Genomic DNA, 27,626 nt, shown 5'->3' with positions numbered 1-27,626 from the left:
AATCAGCTGGTCCGTGTGTTTTGGAGAGGAAGAGACCTCTGTGGATAATTCATCTTCCAGTAAAAACCTCCTGAATGTCGCAGTGACTAAGGTGAGCACACATTAGCAGGCTAGCTCTCATCTTCCACATGCCAATAACATGAAACTACTTAATTCAGTGTTTTTACTGGTTTAAATCACCTAGCCCATGTGTTTTGGAGAGGAGAGACCTCTGCAGATAATTCAGCTCATGGTAAAATCCTACTAAACATCTGGAACAGAAATAAGGTGAGCATACATTAGCAGGTGCAGGGCTAGTGGCCCGTCTGAGACATACCAAACAGCAGGAGAAACACTGATTTGTAACGTCAAACTGCTTTAATCTGTGTTTTTACCGGTCTTATTCACGTGTTGTATGTGTTTTGGAGAGGAAAAGACCTCTGAAATTAACACAAAAGGAATCCTAACCAGGAGATGTTTGAGCTGGTTGCAATCTGCAATCCTAGATGCCACTAAATCCCCCTAAATGTTCAATGGACCTTCAGTTACTATAGCTACTTAAGCCTATAGACATGTATCTATGCAGTCTGCATCATAACCAAATCCAGTTGCATCATAAACCAGTAACAAGGTGAAAAGCTGCAACTACTAAATGTTGATTCCAATAAAACCTTTGATGAGGTGAGATAAGTGTCACAAAAACAGGCTCCAGTCTCTGTTAAATAAACAGCACCAGCACACACAGGGCTTGGCTTTGTAAACAGTCACTATCTTACCAAGTTAGTGATCTATAATTTCCTCACTAACTGGTAATATCGCAGCCATAATGTGCACAGAACCAACATGCTAGTGGACAGTAATGCCGCAGTGCCAATATGCTTTGGCCAAAAGTAAACAAAAATGAATACATAATTAAAATCTTATTGAGAGCCAAGTTTGAATAAGGCAGATAAGGCAGATGAAACGGTCACAGCAGAGGAGAGGTGAGCCTGCGCTGGATGTGAGGCTGCGCCGGGGCTCGCCGTGGCAAAGTAAAACACTGATCTTAACTCAGCAAGGCATCTTAATTGCATTCACTAGCAGCTCCAGAGCTGCTTGGTCCCCAGATGATGGCTGATGTGAGCTGACTGGAAGATGAACTTCCTGGGCAGAGAGAAGGCTGGGTGTTGCTGAATGTGTGTGACGGTGGAGGACGCCGTCGATGTGTGTCTTCCCTCTTATAGTAGTGTGTGTGTGTTTCGTCCTTGTGTGCATTTATGCATGTGATTGTCTGTGTACATATGTGCCCCTCTACCGATGTGTGTGTGTGTGTGTGTGTGTGTGAGACAGAGAGGAGAACAGGACCGGTAAAGGTCAGTGAGGTGGAAGGAAGCATTAAAATGATGTTTGACATGAGAAAAAGAGGCGAGGAGCTGCGGCTAATGCTCAGTAAGGCAGCAGGTGGCCCGACAGATCTGTCTCTGACCCCAAACTTCAAACTCGACTAAAGCTTCCAACACATGCAGCGACTGTGCTCCACGTGCTCCTTATAGTCAGGCATTTACCAACAAAAACACTATTTGCACCAGCGTCACAGTGCGCCGCACGCAGGACCACAACACAGCTGCCAACAGTCGTCTCAGTTCATGCTAAGCTGGGAAAACAATATCAAAAACATCACATGAGTGGCTGGCATAGGTTACAGCAGCAACCTTTAAAATAGGCTCAGATATGTGGAAATAATAACTTCCGTTTGATATTAATGCGTTTTTCAGACGTGAGCCGCCTTTAAATGGTGCTTGGTCACGTTTGCAGCGAGCGAGTCTGTCCCTGCTGAGCTCGGCACTAGCTTCCCCCGGCTGATATTCATCAGGACAGCCATCGATTTTAATGACTTGGTCAATAGACACACACCGACTCTGCTCTCAGCATCTCTCTCTCTCTCATGTTCCCCCTCTCTCTGTATCTATCTCCTCTCCTCTCGCCTCTCTCTGTGTCCCGGTCTTTTGTTTTTTTATTGTCCTTTTTAACAACAATGTCAGTCTTTCTGTATTACTCCCACATTTCACAAAATGTGCCGACAGTTGTGATTGCTTTGGCTTGAGCTACAGATGCGGATGGATTATTTAAGTGTTCGAAAGCTTGGTGTGGATCTCTTTTTGAGAAGACAATATAAAATAAGCGAGGAGTGGGCGGTGTGAAGGAAATTAACAATCGACAAGAAGGTGTGTTGTGTGATGTGTACACTATGACTGGCAGGTATTATGGAAAGCCCTGCTGTGGAGAAACCAGGTAGGCAGATCACAGCCTGGTGACTGGCATATCTCAGTAGGTGATGAGGTTAAAGCTGCCTTCAAGCTGCTCTGTGTGAATCTTCACACAAACTCAGGCGCACAAGCATATGGCATTTGCTCAGACAGACACAAACACACATACTATATACTGTAAACAGAAATACAGACAAATACCTACACAGACACACATACACCCACGGAGAGCAGAGAGCACACAGTTGTTGATGTGCCCACTGATGCAGAGCGAAGACAAATTGCTCCCTTTGAAGGCAAAGCCAAATCAAACACGGAGTGTGATTTCTGTCACTGTGGTGTTTGGCTTTAAGGCTGCCAGGCTGACATCTGACAAAACATCCATGCAGTCACACCCAAGAAGTTGTGCGTGCGAGCAAACCGCACACACATCCGTACATGCCGGCACGCACGGCGGCCTGTTGTGCGGCTGGATTAAGGGGGAAGAGCTCTGTCAGCTCCTCCAAGATCCAGGCCTCTGCCATCAAAAAGCCACAAAACCTCCTCTGCACATCAGCGCTCACGGGCATTGTGTCCAGAGGCTCAGGCTTTTTTCATGCAGCAGCACAATTGCTTAAGTAGAGGCTTTAGCATTTAAACTGTTTGTCCAATAATCACTTCTGAAAACCCTTTGACGTTAGATGCACAACCAGGATTTAACAACTAAATATGGCGGCATCGTTTCTTGCTATTCAAATACCCAACAGAACAGTGAGCACATTTTTACTCAAAGATAAGGTGTTTTTCAACCTGGACCCTCTTTTCCCATGTTTTTGTGTCTCGGTGAGTAATGGAGACGACAATGTTTGAAAATGCTTTAGTACGGAGAGAGAATGCTGCAGCTAGCAGCCACGAAACAGGCTGCAATGTAACCACTCTGGGCCATATACACCGTCAATGTACGCCCACTAAACGTGTTTGTTTTTGCCACTGACAGGCTCAGATTGTTATTCTAAGTGTCTGACAACATTATGGAAATGATCCCTATAGAGAAAAAAAAAAGTTTTCTTGTCATTGTGTGCAACCAAGTCTCACTCGATCTGAACTCTTGCAGGAGAGAACTTTTTGCAAGGCTACATAAGTTAGAGCTGGAGAGAGGACGAGTTTGGCATGTTGGAGTGTTACCTAAAAAATTTTCAGTGTTGTGGCTGAAAATTTTGCTGATTTTGACAACGAGAAAAAGTCAGATTTCAGAACGAGACTACTCCTTGAGCGAGACACAATAACAAGCAGGCTGGGTCAGCGAAAGGTAAAGAAAAATACTTTCCAATAATGTCAAAGTGTCTGACAACATTATGGAAAGGATCACCAGAGACAGACATTTCTGTTAAAGCATAAGATTCTTCTTATTTAACCAGAACAGCCCCAAAATCGCCCTCATCAAACCCACCAGACTCCATTTAAATGAACAGCAATTTTAGCATGTATACATGCTGACTCTATATATAGAGTCAGCATGTTTCCACATCTAACTTAATGAATTCAGGGTTGATTTCAACTTAACCAGAGTTAGTGATTGTTGGAACAGTTGCAACAGACAAACAAAGACAGTTTTGTGTCTTGCATTTTGTTTCTGTTGACTTTGATTGAAGTGCGATTTAGGATGATAAAATTACTGCTTTTTTAAATGGAGTCTGGTGGGTCTGGTGATAGCGATTCCAGGGCTGTTTCTGGTTAAATAAAAAGGATCTTACTATTTGATAAGAAAGCTCTGTCTATCCAGGGATCCTTTCCATTATGTTGTCAGACACTAGGTGCGGTTACATGATAGCTTCTCATTCAGAATGAAATAAATCTCAATGAAATCATTAGGAATTAAAGTCTTTCCAGGTAGTTTACATGGGAAATATTCATTCCGAATGAGGGTTTACACGGGAGATCAGTTTAATTGGCTTTATTTGGTCTGCGCAAGGTTTGAGGCAGGGAAGGTTTCTGATTGGATAGGGGGCGGGGCGGATGTTATGTGTTTACGTTTACCGGAAGAAAACACTGTAGTCCTTGCTCTGAATAACAAGATGCTTGACGCCGCCGTTCTTAGTGACATTTTGGGGCTTGTTTTGCTTATATTCTTGAAGCAGCAGTACGACAACAACCTTGTTCTGCTAATGCTTCGTCTGTTGAGGAGGAGAAGGGAGGGAGAAGGTCGAAGAGGGGAGTTAGAAGACCGTGCTCTGGCGAATGGAAACCGTTGAGTGCAACAAGTCTGACTGTTCTATCTCAGCCCGTTGCTATGTGCGCTATATATTATCACGCCAGAAGGGCAAGGAAACGACCATGCACAGAAAGACCAGAATGAACTTAAAGAAGAATGAGCGAAATTCTTTCATTTGGAATGACAAACGGAATAAACCATGCCCTTTAATCGGATTTAATTTTCAATCGGAATGACCATTTACATGAGCACTTTTAATCGGAATGGCCTTTCATTCGGAATGAAAGTGGAATTAAATTGTCCATGTAAACGTACTGACTGTAATAACATTCTGGGTCAGTGGCAAAAATAGAACTTTTAGCGGATGTATATTTACAGTCCATAGGGCTGGAGTGGTTACATTGCAGCCTGTCGTTCAATACAGAACCAATTTAAAAAACTGCAGTCACTTAAACACAAAAACATGAGAAAAGGGGTCCAGGTTAAAAAATATTTAACTTTCCATTTAATGCCTAGATTTCTTTAGGATATGGTTTTTTTTAACCTCTTTCAGGATGATAATTATTCAGCTATTGAAGCAAAGTCTGGCCCCTCTTTGGCTCTTCCCTCAAAAGCCCTGTCTAGATTCACCTTATATAAGTAAAGTGGTGTCCAGTTTGTGCGTCTTGCTCGGGTTTTTATCGCCCCTTTAACAATATACACTTTTTGAGGACAAAATAAAGCCTGTGTGTTTGTTTTCTGAGAAGTAAAAGAACAAGAAATACAGCATGTCTCTCAGTTTGTGTGGACGCTGGGACTTCATTTGCCGCCGACTTTAATGCCAGATATGTGTACGACCCACAGTCTCTGCCCTGGGATCAGATATGCCAACACTCTTATCCTCACCTCAGCCATTAGAAGGCTGCACAAACACTGACCTCTAACCCGCAGCTGCTTTCCTTTCTTTTCCAAACCTCAATTTTTTTTTCTAAGCGAAAAAACAGCCAACAGCAGGTTAAAATTAATTGTAACAGAAGCGAGCCAGAATGCAGGTCGCAAGAGCTTACCCTCCATATTTTACCACTATGCCACTACAGCAGGACAGTAGGTACCCTCGCCACATTGCTATGCAGTGTTAATTGATTTAAAACAGAATGCGTAAGACCAGAGGGAGCTTGGGATTTGTGACCTCTGGAAGTGTGCGAGAGAGTAGAAGGAACGAGGGATAGCGAGGAAAGAGGCAAGAAATGACAGATTATCAGAAAGACAGAAAAGCAGGGACAGAAGGACAGCAATGGGCAGCGTCATGAGAGGCAGGGCGACCAGGGTGGCGTTGTTGTGATTACAGCTGCTAAGTTAAGTGTCCCTGTCAAGGGGGGGAGGTCTGCCTTGCCACTCAGAAGCCAGCTGAAGAGATGTCACTGCTGCTAATTTACTGGTGCTCGATGTTTTACCCAGGCCCACTGTTCTTGTGACGTTACCCTCACTAATATCTATTCAATGCTAGGCTGAGATGAAAAAAACTGCTACAATGGTTGAGGAGATATGAGATTCAAGTGCCTCCATTTGCAGTTTGACCTTCATACACAAGATTTTCAAGTGTATATTGTGTCTAGAAATTGACACAGGGATGCTTTCCCTCCTGCCTTTGAAATACAGCAGCTGACAAACTGTAACCATACAAGCTGAATATATTAGCTTTCTCATAACATGAATCACAGCAACAGTGTTTCCAGAATTTTAACAATCCTGCAGCATTTCCCCCTTCCCTGTAAAACCTCTCTGTATAAATACTGTAATCCCAATTAAACTCTTGCTTCTTTGGCCTGTTAGAACAAGGTCAATAAATTTTGACACGCACATGGTTAATGGATCGCGACAGTCCATCCAACAAAGACGCTAAAAAGCCCCTCATTCGACAGAGGCCGGACCAAGCAGACGAGCCTGTCTAATTATCCATTTCCAATTCTACCTGCAGTCTCATTCCGATGTATCGCAGGCAGTCCCCCAAAATAATTGCTTTTTTGCAATCTACAAGTTCATTTGCACACATTTTATTGATCAAACTGAGTCAGGAAAAAGAAAACAATCTAAACCTAAATTAAAAGCTTCATTAAATGTGAAAATTGGTCGGGGAATTGCGAACATCTGTTTCTAGTGCCCTGCGTCATAAACTCCAAGGTTAAACCAAACACCAATTTACGGGCTTGCAGACTCAGGCATGAGTTGGAGCTGTGAAGCACCTTCACAAACACAGCGCAAGTCAACAAGGCTTCAAACGATTTTCGGGAGAGATGCGAGGGCAGGGGCTGAAAGCTCTTCCTGCCTTGTGTTTAGTAGGCCTGGTGAGTATTGCACCCCGACAGCAGTGGAAGGATAAACCTGACACACTTTTAACCAATTTCAGTGCACAACGGTACAGAAGCCTCTGTTGTGTGGTAGTTTGAGATCAGTACAACATGTTCTCGCCAAAGAATCCACTATGGGCAGTATTATAGGTTTTTAGAAGCAGCCATTTCGCTGCTGCTTTCGGTGCACCTCCGTTCGCTGCGACCTTGGAGCAGCTTTGAAGCGAATTGGCTCTGTTTGCAAGTTGGATTTTAACAACCCCTTGCTTGAGTGTTTGCCGCCTTGTTTATGACTGTTGGCATCCGAAACTGCTCGGGTATACAGACAGAGGGCAGAGGCCTGCGTGTTTCATTCCAGTGCGGCCCCACATAAGGGGAGGTCAGAAGAAATAGAGAGCTGAGAGTACATTGATTTAATACCTAACACCTCCCTGGCTTGGATTCGCTTCTGAGCTGAGGTTGCCAGCTGAACAGATCTGCTTTGATTTAGCCTTTCAAAGATAGCCGTGACAGGTTCCATATCTGGAAGAAAGTGATTCTAAAAAACACTGAAAATCTGCAGAGTGCATCAGCCGAGGCTGTCTGTGCTTACCTTTAGGATGTCCCGGGTCACTGAACTCGTACTTTCCCATGCCAACTGTCCGCAGCATTTGCAGCCCGTTCGGACCGTCCTGATTGTCCCCGGCTGTGGGCTGAGCCTGCGCCGCTGCTGCTGCGGCCGCCTGTCCGTTGGTCAGAGGCAAGGCGGGCGGCTGGATGAGGCCAGGGTGAGAGGTTAAGTGGCCGTTGCCCATCACGCTGTGAGGGTTTGGATGAACCACCTGGTTGGCTTGGGCAGCGAGGGCGGACGTGGGCTGAGCGGAGGGGTACGGAGGCTGGCTGGGCATGCTCAGCACCATGGAGGGCGGCTGCTGGGTGGACTGTGGCGTCAGCTGGAAGTGGGCTGTCATGAGGGGGTGTTGCGGGGGTACCGGCGCCTGAATGGATGGGGTTACTCCTATGATGGGTGACTGTGCGGTCACACTGTGGTTGAAGGAAGGCGGCTGGGGGAGGGCGTAGGTGTGGGGCAGGAGGCTGGGCTGGCTCACTGCTGCTACTGGCGCAGCCCAGGTCGGACCTACAGACAAACAGAAGAGAGAAAACAAGAGATGAATCAATTGTTTATCCAACATTTAAACCATAAAACCACATGGAAGTTGGAGTAAATGTAGTTGTATCGTGTGACTGATTTGTGGTATCGTGTAAGTCGTAGCCAGCGCCAAAAACAAGGCCAGAGTGATGTGATGTCTGGCATTAGATGATCAAATAGAGACAGAAAACAGCATGAGAAGACAGCTTCCAGCTTGAGTCTGTTCCTCTCCACACCACAACTGTCAGCGCGCCGCTCCGCTTCAGTCCAAGTTTGTTTTCGACTCAAGACTTAATATCAAACAAAAAATATCCAAAGCGACGTACAGATCTGCGCCCAAGATCAACATCATAATAAGATTAAGAGATTTACTCTGCTACAAGATGAGCAAATGCTTTTCTGAATGTGAGAGCATACATGCTCGGTGCATCCGACACCATTATCTGTGTAGGAGTCTGTGTTTACCCAGACACTCGGAGCCAATCATTTCTCTACCCCGAGGCGTTAGACGCTGAGGGTGTGCTGGGGAAGACGCAGCCATATTGGCCCGGATCGCTGCCTCCCTCGCTCACTCATTCGCTTCCCACTCCCTCGTCTCTGTAACTCCTCCTGCCTCTGTCCAGGCTCCAAAAATAGCCCACCACTCTGCCAAGGGGCCAAAGGCTAAATCACAGCATGCAAAAAGCTATGGAAAAAAAAAGAAAAAAGCCCGCATTATTCATGATACAGGCCCCGCTGATATAATAGTTTGGGCTGAGGAGGATGGAGCGGGAGGGAGAGATAAAGACAGTGGGAATAAAAGAAAGAAAGAGAGGAGGATGGGAACAGAGGACTCCAGAGGAAAGGCCAGTTCATAACTCACCGTCACTGTATTTCATTTCCCTTCTTTTGTAACTCAGCTCGATAAAAGGATTCTAATCATATGGGTTAGTATTATAATTCCACATCTTATAAAGTTTTAAACAGAATTTGATATACATACATACATTTTATCTGTTCTGGTCCTCAAGGGGAGACAATATAAATGAATAGGGTAAAATTTTAAACATAGATATCACCATGAAACGTCCCCTGTTGATTACTTCCTGTAAGACTATTATTTTTAGTATTACAAGTATTTTTTAATAATATGTTAAGATATTCAAATGAGGCGTTATCTAATTAAATCTGCACTAATTTTGCAGACATTTCCAGAACAGAAATCTCAACATTGGAAAAATGTAGCTTTAAAATTCTTGTTTCATTTTGTTGACATGTCAGAGTCAAAGGTTTTACTGAGGGGATCTTAGATGTGTTTTTTTTATCTCTACATTAATCAGGAAAAACTGTCAACAGCCATGAAAAAAATCAATTTTTGACATGTTTCTGGGAATAAAATGTTCTTTAAATCAGGCTATGAATGATATATGAACCAACCCCCTCTGTACAAACCTTCAGAATATAGATGGGAATAAAACTGGAAAGTTTGGTGTATGTAAGTGCTGCTGGAGTGGAGAGCTTTGGCTCAAAGTATGAAAACTCATTTTGAGAGAATGTACTGTAGAATTCCATACATTTTTTTAGGACCAAAAATGAGAAGCTAGAAACAGATAGTACTGTGACACGTCGCAGCTGATCACTTACACTGTTTTTAAATTTTATGTTTAAATATGCAAATACGGCATTATCTCTATTTTGTTTTGCATAATTATAATAATCTTTCCTCTAGTCTGAAAGCAGACATGTTATGGAAGCAAAACAGCCCATTGTTTTCACCTGGGGTGTCTCACCTTTTCAGTCTTTAACCAGCAAAAAATAAAAGGATTACACAAAGTGTCATTATCACGACCTAACACTGACATGCATTCATAGGCTTGCCTGCAAAGTTTAACTAAATGAAACAGCTGCATTAACCTCCTCTACACCATGGTGACACCGGCGTCCTCGCCTGACACAAATGTCTTTCGGAGCCTGTGGTAGCTGCAGGGTGTTTACAGAGATAAGCAAGTTAAATTTAAGACTTTTTAAGAAAACAAAATCTCACCGCTGTCATAAATACTGTTTATTATAACAATTCTTCTGTCTGTCCAGTGATTGTAAACACATTGGGTCTGTCAGGCTGGAGACATTTTCGTGGTGATGTGACCTGAAAAAGGACGCATTGATTCCGAATTCCTGTAAAACTTTTTAAGGCCTTTTCTTAAAGCCCCTACAAGGAACTTTCATTTTGAGTTGATTTTGGCGACCCTGTGGACAAAAGCGGTAGTGTTTTGCCGGATTGAAGCCTACATTTCCCATGAGCTCTAGCGCGTATTGTCATAAAGACACTTATCTGGCTCGCGCATGTGTTTGTTTTGGGGATGAATGAAACAACAAGACGGGAAAACTCCTATGCCCCCGCTCCTATCGGGGATCCCAGCTCACCTCTGCTGCGCCCCAGCTCCACCTCTATGGAGTAAGCGCCGCCGCCGCCGGGGTAAACGCAGCGGTTGGCTGGTAAGACTGAAGGCCTGTTTGGCGAGCACTTCCACGGCTTCTTGGACTGAGTATGGAACGCTGCCTCGCCTCTTTATTTCTCGGCACTCGCTGGACCTTGTCGACGCCTGGCTGGCACCTGTCATCGGCCCGGATGAGGTGTGCCAGCCCCGCGGCCCCTGCTCTCCTCGTCCCCGCTGGCGTGGGGTGAATCTGCGCAACCTGTGGCCTCTGTGTGTGGCTCCCTGACCAGCTAACGCCGTGGACCCGCCGGCTCCTGCCAGGATTGGGCTGGTAAATGCTAGATCGCTAGCGAACAAAATGTTTATCCTGAAGGATTTCCTGACTTCCCGAGGATTGGATTTTCTCTGTGTGACTGAGACGTGGCTGAATGTTGGTGAGTCCAGTGCTTTCACAGAACTTTTACCCGATGATTGCTGCTATTTTAACTCCCCGCAGACGTCGGGTCGAGGAGGAGGAATAGCACCTATTTATAAGAGTCACTATAAATGTAAGCAGCTAGGTAAGATGACGTGTGCCGTCTGAGTGCCGTAAATTGTTTTGTCCTGGAAGCGACCTGGGGCGGACCCGGACACAGTTTCCTAAAGGTATGGATATACACTATATAGAAATAGCTTATCTTCACACCGATGGTCTCATTTGCTGTTGTAGGTCACGCACAGACATCAGCAGAAACGAGAGACTTTTGCATATCCAGTTAAAAGTTCCTTGTAGTGGCTTTAAGAAAACTTCATTTAAGACATTTTAAGACTTATTTTGGACCTGTAGACACCTTTAATTGGGATGTGGGTTTTAAAATTTGATTGTCACATCTGGTACTATAGGATCTAAGGAATCCACTGGTACCAACCACGTCAAGCTCGCTTGTCAGGCTGGGGGTTAAAAAACACTGTAAATTTAGTTAAATTGTGGAAAGGGAAAAACTGGCATGGCCATTTTCACAAAGGGTCCCTTAACTACAAATATAATGAAAATGGGTTCAGTGGGTAATCAAAGAGTCTCCCCTTTACAGGCATGCCCACTTTATGCTAGTCTCATGCAGCTTTTGGGTAAAACCATGCCGTTTTTTTCTCATGCACTATAAATGTGTTATTTTCACCTATTGTATCTGAATATCTCTGCATACTGGGGTCCCTGAACAGTGTTGAATTTGTATAAATTGGATCTGACTGTAAAGCTGAGACTCTTGTGGATTCAATGAGCCCACTTTTATTCACACACAGTGAAGATATATATTTATTCTTAATATCTAAAGTACAAGTGTTAACGTTGTAGCATAATGCACATTTTTATTTCTACTTTATTCCATTATATTTACATACTTCTAGTCCATGCTCTTTTCCTTATTTCTTATAATTCTCTATTCTTTACATCAGAGCGACTGTAACAAATCACAATTTCCCTCAGGGATCAATAAGATATTTCTGATTCTGATATTCATGTGTGATGATGGTGGTCCTCATTGAAGCAGTTTTATTGCAGGGAGACCATTTTTTGGAACAGACATCACCGTATAAAATGACCTATTGTGTCCTCTAGGATAATCACAGCCTCATGAAACTTTACAAACACAAACTACAGACTTCAGGCATTCAGACGATCTATGGCTTACATAGGTACATGAAAGTATCTAAGGGGGTTTCTCAATTCTTATAGGAATATCCAAAAATGTGAATTTTTCTTCACCCTAATTTACAGCATGGATTTTTCTTTGGTGTTTCTTAGGGTCTTGGTGTATTAATGTGGTATTTTGTGGGATTTTTTTGCCATTTTTATTAATTTTAGAATGGAAAAAAATGGTTAAATTTAGCATTAAATCTGTGTAACCAATAGTATCAACCCAAAACTTGCTGCAACAATGTATGAGATATAACTGAGCATGAAAAAGGCCATCATATGCATCTATCAGAATGTTTTAAGCTCCTGAACACTCTAAATTTTCAAAGTTTAATAAGGCACCTGACCAAAACACGATGTTTATTACAGATTTATGGCTTGACACAGTGCTGAGCTGCATCTTAAATTAATCATCAGAGCATACTACTTCTATGTGGCATATACTGATGACCTGTATCTACCCTATAGGTCCTCGCTCCCCCGTAAAAAATGGGTCTACGGTCGGGTGGTGTGGAAGAGGTTAATATCAAATGAAATGTATAAATGTATGGTCGTGATTGCTGTCATGTATCCCAGAAGCACAGTTTTCAAAAGTGGCGTTCTCCCTTTTTAAAGACCCCGCTTATCATTTATTTATTTGTTCCACCGTTTGCTTAAAACCGAAATCACGGCATCAAAAAAACTGAACTATTTTCGTACAAAGAAACTAAAGTTGAAACAAAACTTCTTTTTCAAAGACAAACTTTCTTTAACAGACACAACAGTGAAGTTTCTGTTGAAAGAAACCGTTGATTAATTCTGGCACAGTTGGCAGAGAACTCTCTGGCAACACAGTTCAGTGAAGTGTGGAGAGGAGCTGGCTTCGTTGCAAACGCCAGTCACAGTTTGAAATAGCGCACACACGCAAATCAATATGCAACACTATGCTCGGATTTGAGTGTCATATGCGGCAGTGTGCTGGGTCTGTGACATCTCACTCTCCTCATGCTTTACTCCAAGCTGTAGTGTGGGTGAGGGAGATGTGGTGGTGGTGGGAGGGAGGGGAGGGGAGGTGAGGGCGGGGGGGGCTCGTTCACTTACACACAATAATAAGACCTCCAGAAGTTCATGGCCAATTCAACCAGACCCTCACTGCTCAGCAGGAGGTGGTGGTCACACAGCAGGGGGGCGCACCGCGGGGGAGCTCCATACTCTCCTATCACAACTGCATCCTTCCAACATAAGAATTCTTTCAATGGTTTCTACGACAGAAGCATGCCTCTTGAGTAACTGATCAAACTGATAAATAATTAATCCACGGAGCGATCTATATGTTTGATACATGAATAATAATTAGGAGGCGAGATGCACAGGCAGTAGCGGCAACTGAAACATGTTTGAACATGATGCTTTGCTGCCGCAGTAGCAGCTGTCTACAATCTGAATTTTTGAGCAGGAATTTCAACTTGAACAAGCTTTGTGTGAGTATTATTCTTACATGAGACACATTTGTGATGAAACGAGAAGACCTACGGAGTCCCCGGGTACCAGCCACGATGTGCTAGTTTGTGAGGAAGGGCCCAAAGTAGGGTTGTACCCGTTGGTAGAATCAGATTTGGCTGTTCAGTAGACATTCGACTATTCATTACTTTTTTCTCATATAGAGTTTGAGAGTTTGAACAGGCTTCAGCAGGATGTTAAGTGGAATGGTGACATTTGCTCTTTTTAACACAGAGATTGTGCTACAGGGCCGCTACATAGTCCCTTCTTCATGCCGCCTTTGCAATTTTACACAGAACCAATCAATGGTGGTATCATGCCGCTCCAGTGTGTGGTTTTAGACAGCGTGCCAGCATCTTTGAAGCAAAAGAGGTGTGACATGTAACACAGCAGCATCGGCCTCTGGTGTGACATATAACATTTACACAATCATTTATCGTCCCTGTTATATGGCGGCTGATCAGGAGCTCCTGACCCTCATTGTTTCCCAATTTGCGGACATTTTCAGCCCCTGTTCTTCTTTGAGTTAGCTACTAACTGCTGCTAGCTGCTTTTTAGTGTGCTTTCAGACCTAGAGTTGTCTTGCTTTGGTCTGAATCAGGGACTGATTTTGTCACAAAGTTGTATAATTGCCTAGAGTTGGTTCGTGTTCTCACGGCAGCATTTACAAGAGGACCAGATCAAATGCCTTGTGTGAGAAAGCTGCTCTTGATTGGTCAGAAAAATCCAGGAAGTAAAGCAAACGTTGAAGAAGAGTACACTTGCAAGATAAATGTGACACTTTCTAATGTCACAATGGAGGGACAACTACGCAGGTTGATTTTAGCGCTGCTCATCGTGGACTATATTGCTGTCATTGTTCATTTTAGTCAAAGCATACAGTTTGAAAACGAGGCGCGGCTCCAACTAGAAAACAATGTTTTGATGCATTGGATGTGCTGAATGTGCATATTAAGGCAGTACAGGAGGAGGTGCACATTAATAATCCTCCAGGACTGTAACATGCTCATATTTAACCCAAACAATGTGTCATGTGACTGCAGTTGCTTCACATCCAGGTCAGAACACCTTCTCACCACAAACCAACCGCACCTGAGTTCCTTTGTAACCCGACTGAGACCACCTCTTCAAGAAGGTCTCGCTCCGGTTGTTTTGGTGCACACATGAGTGTGATTGCTGTGTTCACACCTGCCCAAACGAACCGCACTGAGGGGGCATATGAACTTGAGTTTGATTAAACCAAACAGGGCAGGTGTGAAAGCACCCTTAATCTCCCGTGGTGGCTTGCAATCATGACATCTTACCAAAATTTCACGCTGGTATCACTCAGGCTGTTCCTTTTACACAAGCATTGATTCTGTGCTATTATTAGCTTTAACGCTGGTTTAACGGTGAGACAACTTTGTCTCCCCTATTTCGTGACTGTACCTTTAATGTACTGTACCTGTTTAAAGGGGCTAGTCACTTCACAGAGTGAACAAGCCAAGTTAGACCTCTGAGTCAAAGTGTGCTAACTACACTAATGATGGATGAGAAATGTTTTTGCCAGCACTAGATCTCAAACAAAAGCCAGAGACTGTATTGTATAAAGTTGCTGTGAACTATAAAGTCACCACTTCTAAGCAGAGGGCAGAAGATAACAACATCTCAGAGCCTGCCCGGGAGAAGCCTCTTGTCCTCTGGGCAGCTGCCTCGGTGTCTGCAGCTGCCCTTACCAAAGAACAGCATGAAAGTGAGGAGCGCTCACTCTGCAGCTAATTGGGACCACAGCCTTGACCAAAACGTCCCCATAAGTCCACTGCACACTGACAGGCCAAAAAAGAAAAGAAAAGAAAAACCAACCACTTGACTTGAAGGAATCTCAGTCGACTGGCTGATGATTCCAATCTCTGACTTACAGGGGGCAGCTCTTGTCCGAAGTTAGGTTTCATTTTGGCGAGGTAAAGACTGGCATGGCCTTTTTCACAGGTGACCTCTTACCTCAAGATATCCGAATAAAAATGGATTCTACAGATACCCATGAGTCTAACCTTTACAGACATGTCCACTCCTATCATTCCTATCACGCCTGCATCCTTCCATCGTAAGAGTACCTCCTGCTCCAGAAACATTCCTCTTGGGTAACGAATCGAACTGATGAATAAATAATCCACAAAGCTATGTATATGTAAGCAATGCGAGTCGGACAGGCAGCGGCAGGGGGCTCAAACATGTTTCGAGCATGATGCTTTGCTGCCACAGAGTAGCAGCTGTCTACAATCTGGATTTGTTGAGCAGGAATTTCCACTGGAACAAGCTCTGTGCCAGTATTATTCTTAAATGAGACACATTTGTGATGAGCAGGAGGCAGAGGCCAGCAGAGCAATGGAAGGAAATTAACTGCTCTAGGGCAGAGCCATTCTGGGTGAGTTCATTACAATAAGGGTAAAAAACTTCAACATTGGCTTAACTCGTTAATGTCTGGTCTGCGCGCAGCCCTGCTGTGCCGCTGTTGTTCTGTACACGCTGTAAAAGGGCATGAATAGAATAAGGTCGACATCTAAATTAGACCTGGTGGAGATCATTTGGAGGACTTTGGCACATAGGTTTAATTTAGACTAAATCAGCTTCAGTTAGTGACACAATAACATTTACAAGGACAATAAAAGGAGAGGGGAGAGAAGGTGCTGAGGACTGGGAGGCTTCTGAAGGTGCAATACTTTCATCTCTTTTTTTTAACTTCTTGATATCTTGCTGACATTTCTATAATTTTATGCGTTATCGGGCTGATTTATGTAAAGATGATGTTCATGGATGTTAATTATGCATAATTGTGAATGTAAAGTATGCATGTTGTGGAGGCAAGCATGCTTTTTATGTAGGGCAAGTCAGCCAAGATGTCTCATTAGCATCGAGTGCTAGGGTAGCTGGCCAGAGCCGTCTGGGGCGCAGCACATAAATGTGTGTGCAAGTGAGTGGTCCGTGTACACGCATACATCTGCCGTGTGCTGGTGTAAAGATGATGAAAAACTCAAACCGGGTGGAACCGGTGGATGTGTCTGTCAGTACGTATGCATGTGTGAATGTAAATGCCATGTGTGTGATTCATTACCGGTGGGCTCGCTGTCTCGATGTTGCTTCGCAGGGGGCTCATCTGTATCCCAGGGTGTGAGCTGGTTGATGGGTGTCTGTCCCCACCTCACCCCTGGAGCCAGCAGCAGTCCCGGGGTCTGGTTGTCCCCGGGAGACAGACCGGAGACCTGCAGCACAGCGATGACAAACAACACGAGCGATAAGGACAAAGAGCCAAACAAAACATGTGGGAATTAAAACCACTCTCAGCCGCCTGATCTTTAACTCCCATACAGCGTAGCTTGTTTTAAAATTACCCTGAAATCTATTTTATCAACAGCTATGATTTAAATTAAAAACAATGTTTCATTTTATAGCCTGAATGAAAAATAAAACAAATCACTGCCATCAAACTGTTTTGTTTTTTTTTTTTGGTCTTGAAAGTGAGCCGTGATGACGGAGCATGGCATATAATTAGCGGTGAGTGAGTGCTGATTATAGCCTATATATAATAGGAACAAGGGGGGGAAAAGATCCTGTACAGCGCCACAAGAGTCTTTTAGAAGGACCAGTATTTCTCTTTTTTATACAGTAATAATGATTATTATTAGTCTTTATTAAACAAGGACCATGAACAAATAACATTCACCTCGGAATGAGAAGAGATTATTTATGCCAAATATAGCTATTAGGTCATTTCCATCTGCGGTCCCTGGGCAGGTCCACACACAGTTATCACCACACACTATAAACAGCCATTTACATGCAACTCCACTATCACACCACCAACAATTACACAGACAAATCTATAAGCACACATCAACATACAGATCCCAGCACGTTCATCCAGAACAACTATAAGAATACAATTTATTACAATTAAAAACCTGAATCACGATTAAAGCAGCTGCTCGATTATCATGTTTTTTGCTCCACAGGAGAAACCGTGCAGGTTTTAAGTTGCCTGGGTCCAGACCTTTGAATCAGCCCACTCCACCTGGCTGACCGATTTGTCTGTCACTGTGATATCAAACAGTGGTTCTCAGTTAACATAAGAAACAACCAGTGAGCGCTGTGGGGGTCTCAGTTAGCTGATCAGTGCCAGGGGCAGGACTAACGCCACTGTCAAGCATTTTCAAGCATAAGAACCAATGAGGAGTGACGACAACAATGATAGGCGCTATAGACAGACGCGGCCTTAAAGTTCCCTTCCAGTCAGTTTTACTTCCTGGGTGTGTTTAATAGTCAGACATAATGTTAATTCAAAACCATGGCACCCAGATTGCAGCTACAGTGGTTTGGAAAACAGCAATATGGCACTTTGATGAATTTAGTGTTCAGAGCACAGATGAGACAACAATTAGCACACAACATGGCGACTGTCTCTTGCTCTTTTCTTTACTGTCTCCTCCTGCTGCAGCTGTCGAGGCGCCATTTAGCTGCTGCACCAGGAAGCTGCACAGCCTCATGCCAGTCATAGCCCATCAAAGGAAGGATTGATATGTTATAAGAGACTGCTGTGTGAAATGCAGTTATGGGACGTTTTTTCAGATGAGACTTTTCTAGACTAAAGGTTGTGCACTGCCCAGTGTCCAGACCCGTTAGAGGGTGATGCAGGTAGATGGTGCAAACTTTCAACACGTTCCAAAACTGCATTTCAGATGTGAACCTCAGTAACATATCCATCCTTCCTGTGGTGCACTGTGGCTGAGAGACGGTAAAAAAAAAAGAGTAGGTGAGAGAGACGGTGGGTTGTGCTATTTATGCCATTATGACAACACGCTAAGGTGGAAGGAAACTACACAGAGAAATATAACCATGGCTATGATGCTAAAATACAAGATAAGTTGCCTTGCTAGCTTACTGTGGTGTTTAAACAGCTTGTAAACAGCACGAAAATGCCGGTGCTAAGGGAAAAGTTTCCAGTTGCTCAGGCCGTGGTGATGTTGATGGACTCGGGCTACGATAATTCCCGTTTTGATCAACATTCTGAATCCGATTTCGACGAAGAGTTTGGCAGAACAAACTGACATCTCTATGACGGTGACAGTGACACACTGACAAGACGACCACAGAGGAGACGGAGACAACGTGGCAGCGTGTTCCGCTATACCTCAAACAGAATATTATTATCATTATCATTATCGTTATTTTTTATTCATACAATTCAAACTGACGGAAGGAAATGAGAAAAAACAAAATGTAAATGTGAAACTGATTTTATACTTGAAAATGACATGCTTTCAGCTTGTTTTTAATGAAAATGCAAAAATTCAAGTGTTAATAAAAAAGGACTGGAATAAGATAAAATATTTCATTTGTGTGTGTTTAAAAACAGAAGGTCTCTTCTTTAATTTGATGTATATACTCTATGTACTAATTATGATCTAAGATGCTGGTGGTGGCAAGTAACTACAAAATAATACTCTGGTGTGGAAAGCATAAACTTTGACCACAAAATGACTGGGGAAAATATGACATATCATAAACCTTCAAGAATTTGGGGGCCCTTTTCAAGAGCTAATGTGGGGCCCTCCAGGGATTCCTATTCATCAAGAGGGTGGCACCAGCATGGAGACTTTAAAGGATGGCAGATATATATACTGTATATGCTGATTGGAATATTTGGGTTTAGTTAACTTTAATCTGTTCCTCACATAATCAAACAAGAGTTACTATTACTAAACAAAACACGCTTCCAAAAAAAAAAACACAACCCACCACTCTTCATCTATGGCTGTTCTGTATTTCTGCTGGTGGAAGCTGCTGGCAACCCTACACACACTTTAGCAGGAAAAAAGCAATCAGCCTGGCGTGCAACCAGGAGATGCACATCATCTGAGACATCTGAGTTTCACTCTTGTAAATTTCCAACCAGCCACAACTTTTCATATGTATATTTTTGCATGTCAGGCGGATACGTGGGACTGCAGTGGTTGGTTAGGGAAAATGTAATCCTCCTCCAACATGGAAATCGGTTAGAGTGGACGCAATGTCAGACTGAAGATGGAAACGGAGCGTAACGATTTGACAATTCAGTTTCAAGTTATAAGCTCAGCTGGGAGCATATTCCAATGTTTGATGGCTGTAAATTTAAAAAAAAAAAAGATTGTGCAATGGCAGTCGGCAGCAGAGTGATGTTGAAGGCTGAGTTTAGAGCAGATCAGGTGGTTCTGCTAACAGCTCAGAGCAGAGCTGAAAAAGTGACACTAAAAATGCTTTCAGGTTTAACATTGAAGTTCCAAAACACTTTTGCATGATTTGTGTGAACAGTGCACTGAACGTTGACAGTTATTCATCAGTAGCTTCTTGTAATTTGAGTTACCCTTTAGCATTGCATTGCATGATCCACTTGGAAAGGAGGAAGGGGCCCTGATGGTCAGAACCAGGGTCTTGCCAGCCACAGCACAGTCATGCGAGGCTCTGGGTGCAACTGATCAAAGATCAGCTGAGCAAAGCCGCAGCTCTGCAATGGTAAGACGCCACCTCGGTCAACGCCATGGACACCGAGTTCAGACTGAAGGGCCTCGAGCCCAACACTTGTTCACAGAGTATGGATGTATCCTGAACACCGTCACTTGGCATTTGCTGAGCTTAACATGGCTGGGATTTAGAAGAATATCCCAGCTGAGGAGTAAGATCGTGCAACAAAACCCAGCAAACCTTCCGTCTCCAGATCAAAAAGTTTGGCTTCTGTTGTGACCAGACGGGGGACTTGAGCCAAAGCCTGCCTGCTGTTCAAAGTAGAGGGGTATATAATATACTGAATCCATGAGGACTCTCAAAATGGCATCCAGAGCATGTTTAGGCTGCAAACCAGCTGCTCCAAAAAGCAAAAGAGCAATCATTAGTAGACTGTTATTAGAACTCTTATTTATATTGAGTCACAATGCCTCCTCAGGCAAGCTGATATATTTATTCCAACTTTACTAAGACAGATATCTGGCCATTTTCAAGTGTGATTTTTTTCTGTAGAGGTAGACTAACAGCACCTGCCAGACACCATCTTCATCCTACAATTAACTTTGTAGTGCGGGCTTCATTCAAATTCAGATCCTTCCCCCTGAGACTTTGTATATCTTAATTTTGCTATGAATTAAACATTGTGTTCAGTCAAGTGAGATAATAGAATTCTGAACACAAATATGACAAATAGAGTAAATAGAAAGAAATCCTTTTGGGGGGATGAGAGAAAAGAAAAATGTAATTTCAAAAAAGAAAATGAAAAGCTAGGTGACAATGTGTGTATGGGGGTAAATCCAATGCAACTTCGCCAAACCAAACTAAGAGCTCCCTAAGCCTTTCTTTGCACGCACATCTCTAATATTTTGCTCTGGTAGGGGAGTAAGAAATGTTATCAGGCAAGCCCAGGCTGATGAAAACACCGGGTCAATCACCACTGGACCCTGAGCAATATTCGCCTCTCCCTGTCTGCAGTTTGGACGCTCGGTCTAACAAACAGGCAGGGAGAGGGCAGAGCCGAGCCTGATTCCCCTGCTCGCCCCAGCCAGCCTCCTGAGTTAATAGAAAAGACCTGGTCACCAGGCCCCTCCTGTGTCCTCCTGGCTGATCCCTCCATACCTCCCTCCATCCCTCAATTCCATTATCCTCCCTGACCCGGCGTCCACTTTATCAAGCGCGCCATCATGCATTTCAACAGCTGTGTCGACAAAGGCAGACAGAGCACTACAACGACAAAAATGCAGTCCAAACAACTGGGTTCACGATGAACTAATGTACAGCAGGGAGTTCGGTTTAAGTTAATTCTGCTTTCAATAAACTGACAACCAATGACCAGTCAATAATGAGTTAATTTTTTAGAAAAGATTAAATAAAATGTATAGTCTGGCGCTCCACTGACTCAGGTACTGTTGCATTTAAACACACTTTCCAGTTAGAGGTGGTGAAATTTTCATGTTTTGAGATGTAAATGTCTTGACTTTTATTTTATTTCCTGTTGGCTTTGCAGACAGCCAGCTGGCTACCTGCATTAACATGCTGAAACATAATCAACCTGCCCTACCCTCTGGTCTCCACTGGTGAGCTGGCATTAACCTTGGCCGCTTCACACAGTGTACAAAGTGGGTTGGGTGGGAGCTAGCTGGTGGTGCCGCTCATTCACAGTTACCACCGGTATTGCCAGCCCAGTGATGGGATAACGTTGCTTATGAAACATGGTGGCCACCCTTGAGTTTCCTTCCAGAAAGCCCCAGTGAGCAAGCGGCTTCATTTTGAGCGACATGCCCACTGTCCACTCTCTGGTTTCCACTGGTTAGCTAACGCTAGCCCTAGGCACTCTGCACTGTACACCACCTCATTTGGTTGGTGGTTAGCGGCTCTCCTTTTTTGGTGTTACCACTGGTTGCTGTGGAAACATGGTGGCCTGCCTCTGGTCTTCCCCAGGTGGCCCTGGTGAGTAAGCAGCTGCAAAAACTCGTTAGCATTGTTAACTATAACCCGGTTTACACTGCCAGATTTTCCGCGAGTGTTGGGCCGTTTTGCCAGCAAGCTGCGAGCGTCTAGACACGCAGAGCTGGACTGGCGAGTCGATCCGAGGTGCCCAATTTTCCGCCTCGTAGGGTAGACATATTGGCATAACCCTTTTAGTTTAAACAGAACAAGGCGGCCTTCCGCAACGGGAGGGGCTGTTGATGACGCCGCACATGCGAGCCACTGGTGGTGGATAAACAGGAAACAGCTGAGAGCAGGAATTAGCGAGCAGCTAGTAGCAAGAGGGAAACACAAACTTGACAGACACTGTAAAGATGAGCAACTGGGGAGACAAGGAATTGTGCGCCCTCCTTGTCCTCGCAAACGCAGAGGCCATTAACTGTCAGATGACGGGGACGGTGAAGAACGGGCCGACTTACGAGAGAATCGCCGAAGAACTGACTAGCCGCGGCTTCCCTCCCACGTCACTGTTTACGTCACACGCTGAGCTACACGTTTTGTTACTTGCTCACACCCCCCATTGCCCCGAAAAAGGCACATTCTGTATAAACAAAAGTAGGCAGGTGGCATTTTGCCACACTCCCCGATTTTATTTTATACTGCCAATGCTGACAAAAGACTGATTGGGCTTTCCTGCAAATCTGCACAATTCCTGTCTAAAAAGGTCTAATGTGTTAGCACCAGTAGTCGTGGGGACACTGCTAACAGTGATAACAAACCAGTTAAAAATGCTAAAGAGGGTCTGCCGCTCAACGTTAAGCTGCTTACAAACTGGGGAGACCATGGGGGAGACCAGAGGGGTGGCAAAATGTTTCCACAGCAATGCTGTTACATCGGGATGTTGTTACTAGTGGTAATTGCCAAATGAGCAGCACATCTAGCTTGCTTTCACCAGACCTGGTTGGTGTGGAGTGCAGTAAACTGGAGAGCAGCAAAATTTACCTATAGACCGACATGCATAACCAGTCAAAAATATATCTGTTGACAGCTGCGCATAGCACATCGATCCCATTTTAGGAAAATCTGCCCTCCCTGATTTTAGGTGGATTTATCGCAGCTTTCCAGGGCCTTTAACACTTAAAGACATGACATGCTATTGATGCAGCACAACACCTGCTCTGTAATAAACAACTTCACAATAGCAGACAAGTTCAATGAGTGTCACTCACTTGATAAATTCATACTGAAAGTTATCTGACATTTTGTAAGTGCTGGGGGGCAAAGGGAAAAAAAAACAGCGAAGGGAAACATCTCAAGGCAAAGCAGAAAACAGAGTGATGGAGTGAGAGAATGAAGCTGGGTTTAGGGGGGAGACAGGCTGTCAGGTCTTTTTGTCCAGCTCAACCTGTCGACTTCAGACAAGAGAAAACTGAAATGGTTTACTCAGAGAGTGCCCTAAGCGCTCAATTCCATCTGAGAGCCCTGGAGACTGGGGGAGTGAGAATTCGGACCATTCTCAAGGTGAGGAGCTGCTTTCTGTAGCCTGCTATTTGTTTTAATGAGCGTTTTCCCTCCTTTTCGCTCTGTGTGCTTTACTGTATTCCTCTCCAGCCATGCTTTACCTTCCTCTACATACAGGCGACTCCTCATTAATGCATTGACTCTAACTTTCCTTTAGCCCTGCACCTGCCTCATAATATTCTCTCGTTAATAATCCCACCCATTTACCCAAAACAGAGGGGAAAAAAACAGGAGAAATCTATCCTGCTGTCACAGTTTTAGTGCACCAGTGGAAAAAAAAGAAAGGTTCTTAGTCAGCGCCATCACATTGACAGCATATCAGCCAGGCTCGGGAACAATCCTGACTTGAAAATGATCAAGGTTAGATGGGAAATACACACACAGACACACACACACCGGAAACACAAGTGTGTAGGCACACACACACAGCAGGTGCTCGCACACACACACACACACATTGAAACCAGGAGATATCAGACAGGATGTTTATTAAGATGGCAGACTTGCTGCAGGTAGGCAGGAAGGTACTGTAGGTTCTGGGACAGCGCCTGTCATTTTCTCTCAATTTTATTTGCTCTCCCTATTTCCAGTCCCCTCCTCCCTGGCCACCCATTATCACCGGGCAGCAGATGGTTTCCTCTGACTCGACAAAAACCATGCTGGAGAGGAGGAGGGGAGCCAGATAAATAATTTTTGAGTCGTGCCAAGCCATTCTGTGTTTGTTGTCAAGCTGGCTGGGGAAAGGTTTTTCTTTTTTTTTTTTTGTGTACCGTAGGCAGCATCCGTGCATATGGACCACATACTGTAAGTGTGGAATGTGGCACTAACACGCAGACACACGCTAAGGTGTAATCATGTTTGAGCGCACATACCTATACACATGAATCTGCATACAGAACTGCACGCACACTAGAGGCTGGAACCTCCAGGCACCTCATGTTTTGATTACAATTCAGAGGGCTATGATTTGATTATATATTAAAAAATCTTATTTGTATATTATTTTTTAATCCTCACTGTGTGATGACTTGCTACATTTAAAACAGAGCATACAATATTTGTAGGAATCCATAATTAAATAAACAGACTTGCATACAGTGCGGCTCTTGTATAGGTCCCTTACCCATTCAAACTTTGAGCCAAAATGCTTCAATGCCCAAGCTTTAAAACCAGTCAGATTGAATCTATCTGCGGTTGCACGTGCTATTCTTTTATTGGATACTGCATACTGTAATATTTCACCCGAAAATGCATGCTTTCACTACGTACCATTGAAAAAGAAATGGTCCGCAGCCTTATTTTAAAAAGTTAACTGCATTAATTAATTAACTTGAAAAGACTTAACAGTCTCCTGCCTGTATGAGAATAACAAAATAAGGGGGATGCAGTGTGCACCATGGCTCTCCAGCAGTGGAGAGCAACCTCTCAGCTACAAATCCGCCCTGGGAAAAGCCAAGGTGCTGAGTGGACTGGCTGCAGGGATTTTGAGGTGAAACAGACTGAGGGCGTAAAGTTATTTTCTTCACTGCAGAGTTGGTTTAAGTTGTTTAATGCTGCAGCGTGTCGTTTACTTTACTGCTGATTGCTGCTCCCTCCATGAACATTTTTTGTTTCTGGGTGATGGCACAGAGAGTATTCAAGATATACTTCATGTTCACTTCACAAATGTTGTTATTTAGACATTAAATTAAAAAAAGCTTGCAACCGCTGCCTTTTGTGATGAGGAATTACAAGTTAACTCTAGTGTGTCTGCGCTGTTAACCGTCAAGGTTTTTTGCTGCCCTTTGGGTTTAGTTCAGCCTCTTTGGTTCTGTCAACATCACATTATTAACAAACATTTAGATAACCAGTTATTGACATTTGTGAATCGATTCCAACTCATCTAAGAATCAATTATTTCCCCCAACTCCTTATGGGAGTGTCTCAGTTTTCAGACACCAATGTACCACCAAGCCTGGGTGTTTGTTGATAGATGCCAAATCGTTCACATCTGCACTGTGGTGCATTTCAGAATCAATTATTTCCTCTACTTTTAATACAATAAAAGACGATCTTCTTCACAAGTTGAACTCTGAGTTTTATGTGTGCACAATGGGGCTTATTTTCATTATCCATTAATCAATCTATCTATCTATCTATCTATCTATCTATCTATCTATATATACATATATATATATGTGTATATATATATATGTGTATATATATATATATATATATATATATATATATATACACATATATATATACACATATATATATACACATATATATATATATATATATATATACATATATATATATATATATGTATATATATATATATATATATATGCTTGTTTGTCTGAAAAACGATTCTGTGTCGCAGGATATTCACTATACAACCAGATAAGGTCAACAGGAAATCCTCACATTTAACAGGCTGGAGCCAGAAAATAATCCATGAAATGACTGAAGCTATTATCAATAATCAACATGGCTGCAGAAGATTTTTTTTTTTGTCCATCGACTTATTTAATTAATCAGTGTTTTCAGGTCTGGTGCAAAACAAGGCTGAAGGATTATCTGCAGTCAAACCGACATCATGATGTAAGAGAACGCAATTAAAGTGCACACACACTGCTCTATGCTCCAAGCAGGACAGCCATTAGGAATTAGGAACAGGGGGACAAAATATTCCAAACATGGCCCTTCTCCACACCGACTCCACTATAACCCCCACCATCCAGTCTTATAGTAGCTCAGTACCAACACGGGCACTTTCAAATAAGCTCTTGGCCATTATTCTTATAATGACAGAGATTGAGTTTCTGACAACCATTTCTAAATCCACTGTTATAGACCCATTCAAGCCGTGCTCTGTTTTGCATACATATACCCAATCTGATTACAAAGTACAATAGGTCAAGTCAGTTATTTAAAACTCAGAGAAGTCTTTTTTCCTTCAGTAGTTTTCCTCCTTTTACCTTAAAATCAAACAAGCAGAGAAAAAAATACCCTCTACTGAATGATTACAGTAAAAACTGATTGAAGAAATAACTGCAAGGTATTAAATTACAACTCAAAAAAACAGGACTAAATATACTATTCATCTATCACTATTCCCAAATCCAGTGTGTATAATATGTTCATATATAAAATGACTGTTTGAGAACCCCAGGATGCAGAAACATTGAAAACTACAATGCAACATTTTCCTCGCCAAATTCAGCCGAACTTTGGAGCGTTATTTAATCCCTTTCCAGCAAGACAGCATGACATTAGGGGTGTGCCATATCATATGGTTCACTATTATACCCCTATAAATTCTAATATGATATGAAAAATTTGTATTGTGATACTCGCAATCTTTAAACTTGTTCAACCTGTTACCCATGGCAACAACAAGCATGACTGTGGCGTCGTTAGGCCTGGGCGTCCTGAATGTTTTATGAACAGCCCCGGACTTCTCAGACTCTTTTAGTGACTTACTGCTCAGAGGGAACTCATTCAGTGGCTCCTCTGGCAGCAGCACAGCGTCTCTCCCTCTCCTCTCTCACCGTGCGCACACGTGAGTCGGTGTCGTCAAGTGATTTTTAGGGCTGTAGTCAACCAAAGAAAATTTTGGTCGACTAAAGTCGCACATAATCTTCAACTAATTGATTAGTCGTGGGGAAAAAAAAATCTGCACGTTATTTTTACTTCTGAGGTGGTGTGTCTGTGTCACTCTGCAGTTACACCTCCAAAACACTAGTTGGCGGTGGAGGACTGTGTTAAGTGCTGTATAGTTTAGTTCAAATCAAACTTTATTTATATAGTTGATTCAAAACACACATTAATAAACATGGCTAAACAGAGACAATTTGAAACACAAGTACGCAAACTGGCTTCAGTATAAATCGCAGAACTGACAAACACATTTCCCCCACCAATACAACATGCTAACGTTATTAGCACAAGTCTATGGCGTTTTACATTGTACAATTAGCCTAGCGTCTAGCGATCTTTTCCTCTTCTCATATAAAGCCAGGGACAACAGCAACATGTAACAAAGGTAACGGCACATAATTTGGCTCCATTACAACTCACAACATTCACCGACAAAACAACTGTCTCATACTAAACACCTTTTCCAAGCAAATTCAACATGCTAACGTTATTAGCACCAGCCTATGGCATTTTACATTGTATAAATTAGCCTAGCAACGAGCAGAGATTTCCTCTGCTCATATGAAGCCAGGATA

At 43.2% G+C, this 27,626-nt stretch overlaps 1 protein-coding gene across 7 annotated transcripts in view; it reads right to left on the bottom strand.

The window, feature by feature from the left end:
* The window catches only part of LOC125897062 (kelch-like protein 29), a 425,780-nt gene that overhangs the window by 176,289 nt on the left and 221,865 nt on the right, over nucleotides 1-27,626 (bottom strand). For all 7 annotated transcript variants that reach the window (XM_049590111.1, XM_049590112.1, XM_049590113.1 and 4 more), the window contains 2 exons: nucleotides 16,535-16,682; nucleotides 7,336-7,860 (listed from right to left, as the gene is read on the bottom strand). In XM_049590111.1, coding sequence (XP_049446068.1) covers nucleotides 7,336-7,860; nucleotides 16,535-16,682 — 673 coding nt within the window. The remainder of the gene's footprint in view (nucleotides 1-7,335; nucleotides 7,861-16,534; nucleotides 16,683-27,626) is intronic.

This window comes from Epinephelus fuscoguttatus, linkage group LG11, assembly GCF_011397635.1.
Source record: "Epinephelus fuscoguttatus linkage group LG11, E.fuscoguttatus.final_Chr_v1".
Taxonomy (NCBI): domain Eukaryota; kingdom Metazoa; phylum Chordata; class Actinopteri; order Perciformes; family Serranidae; genus Epinephelus; species Epinephelus fuscoguttatus.
This window is presented reverse-complemented; position numbering and strand designations above follow the sequence as displayed.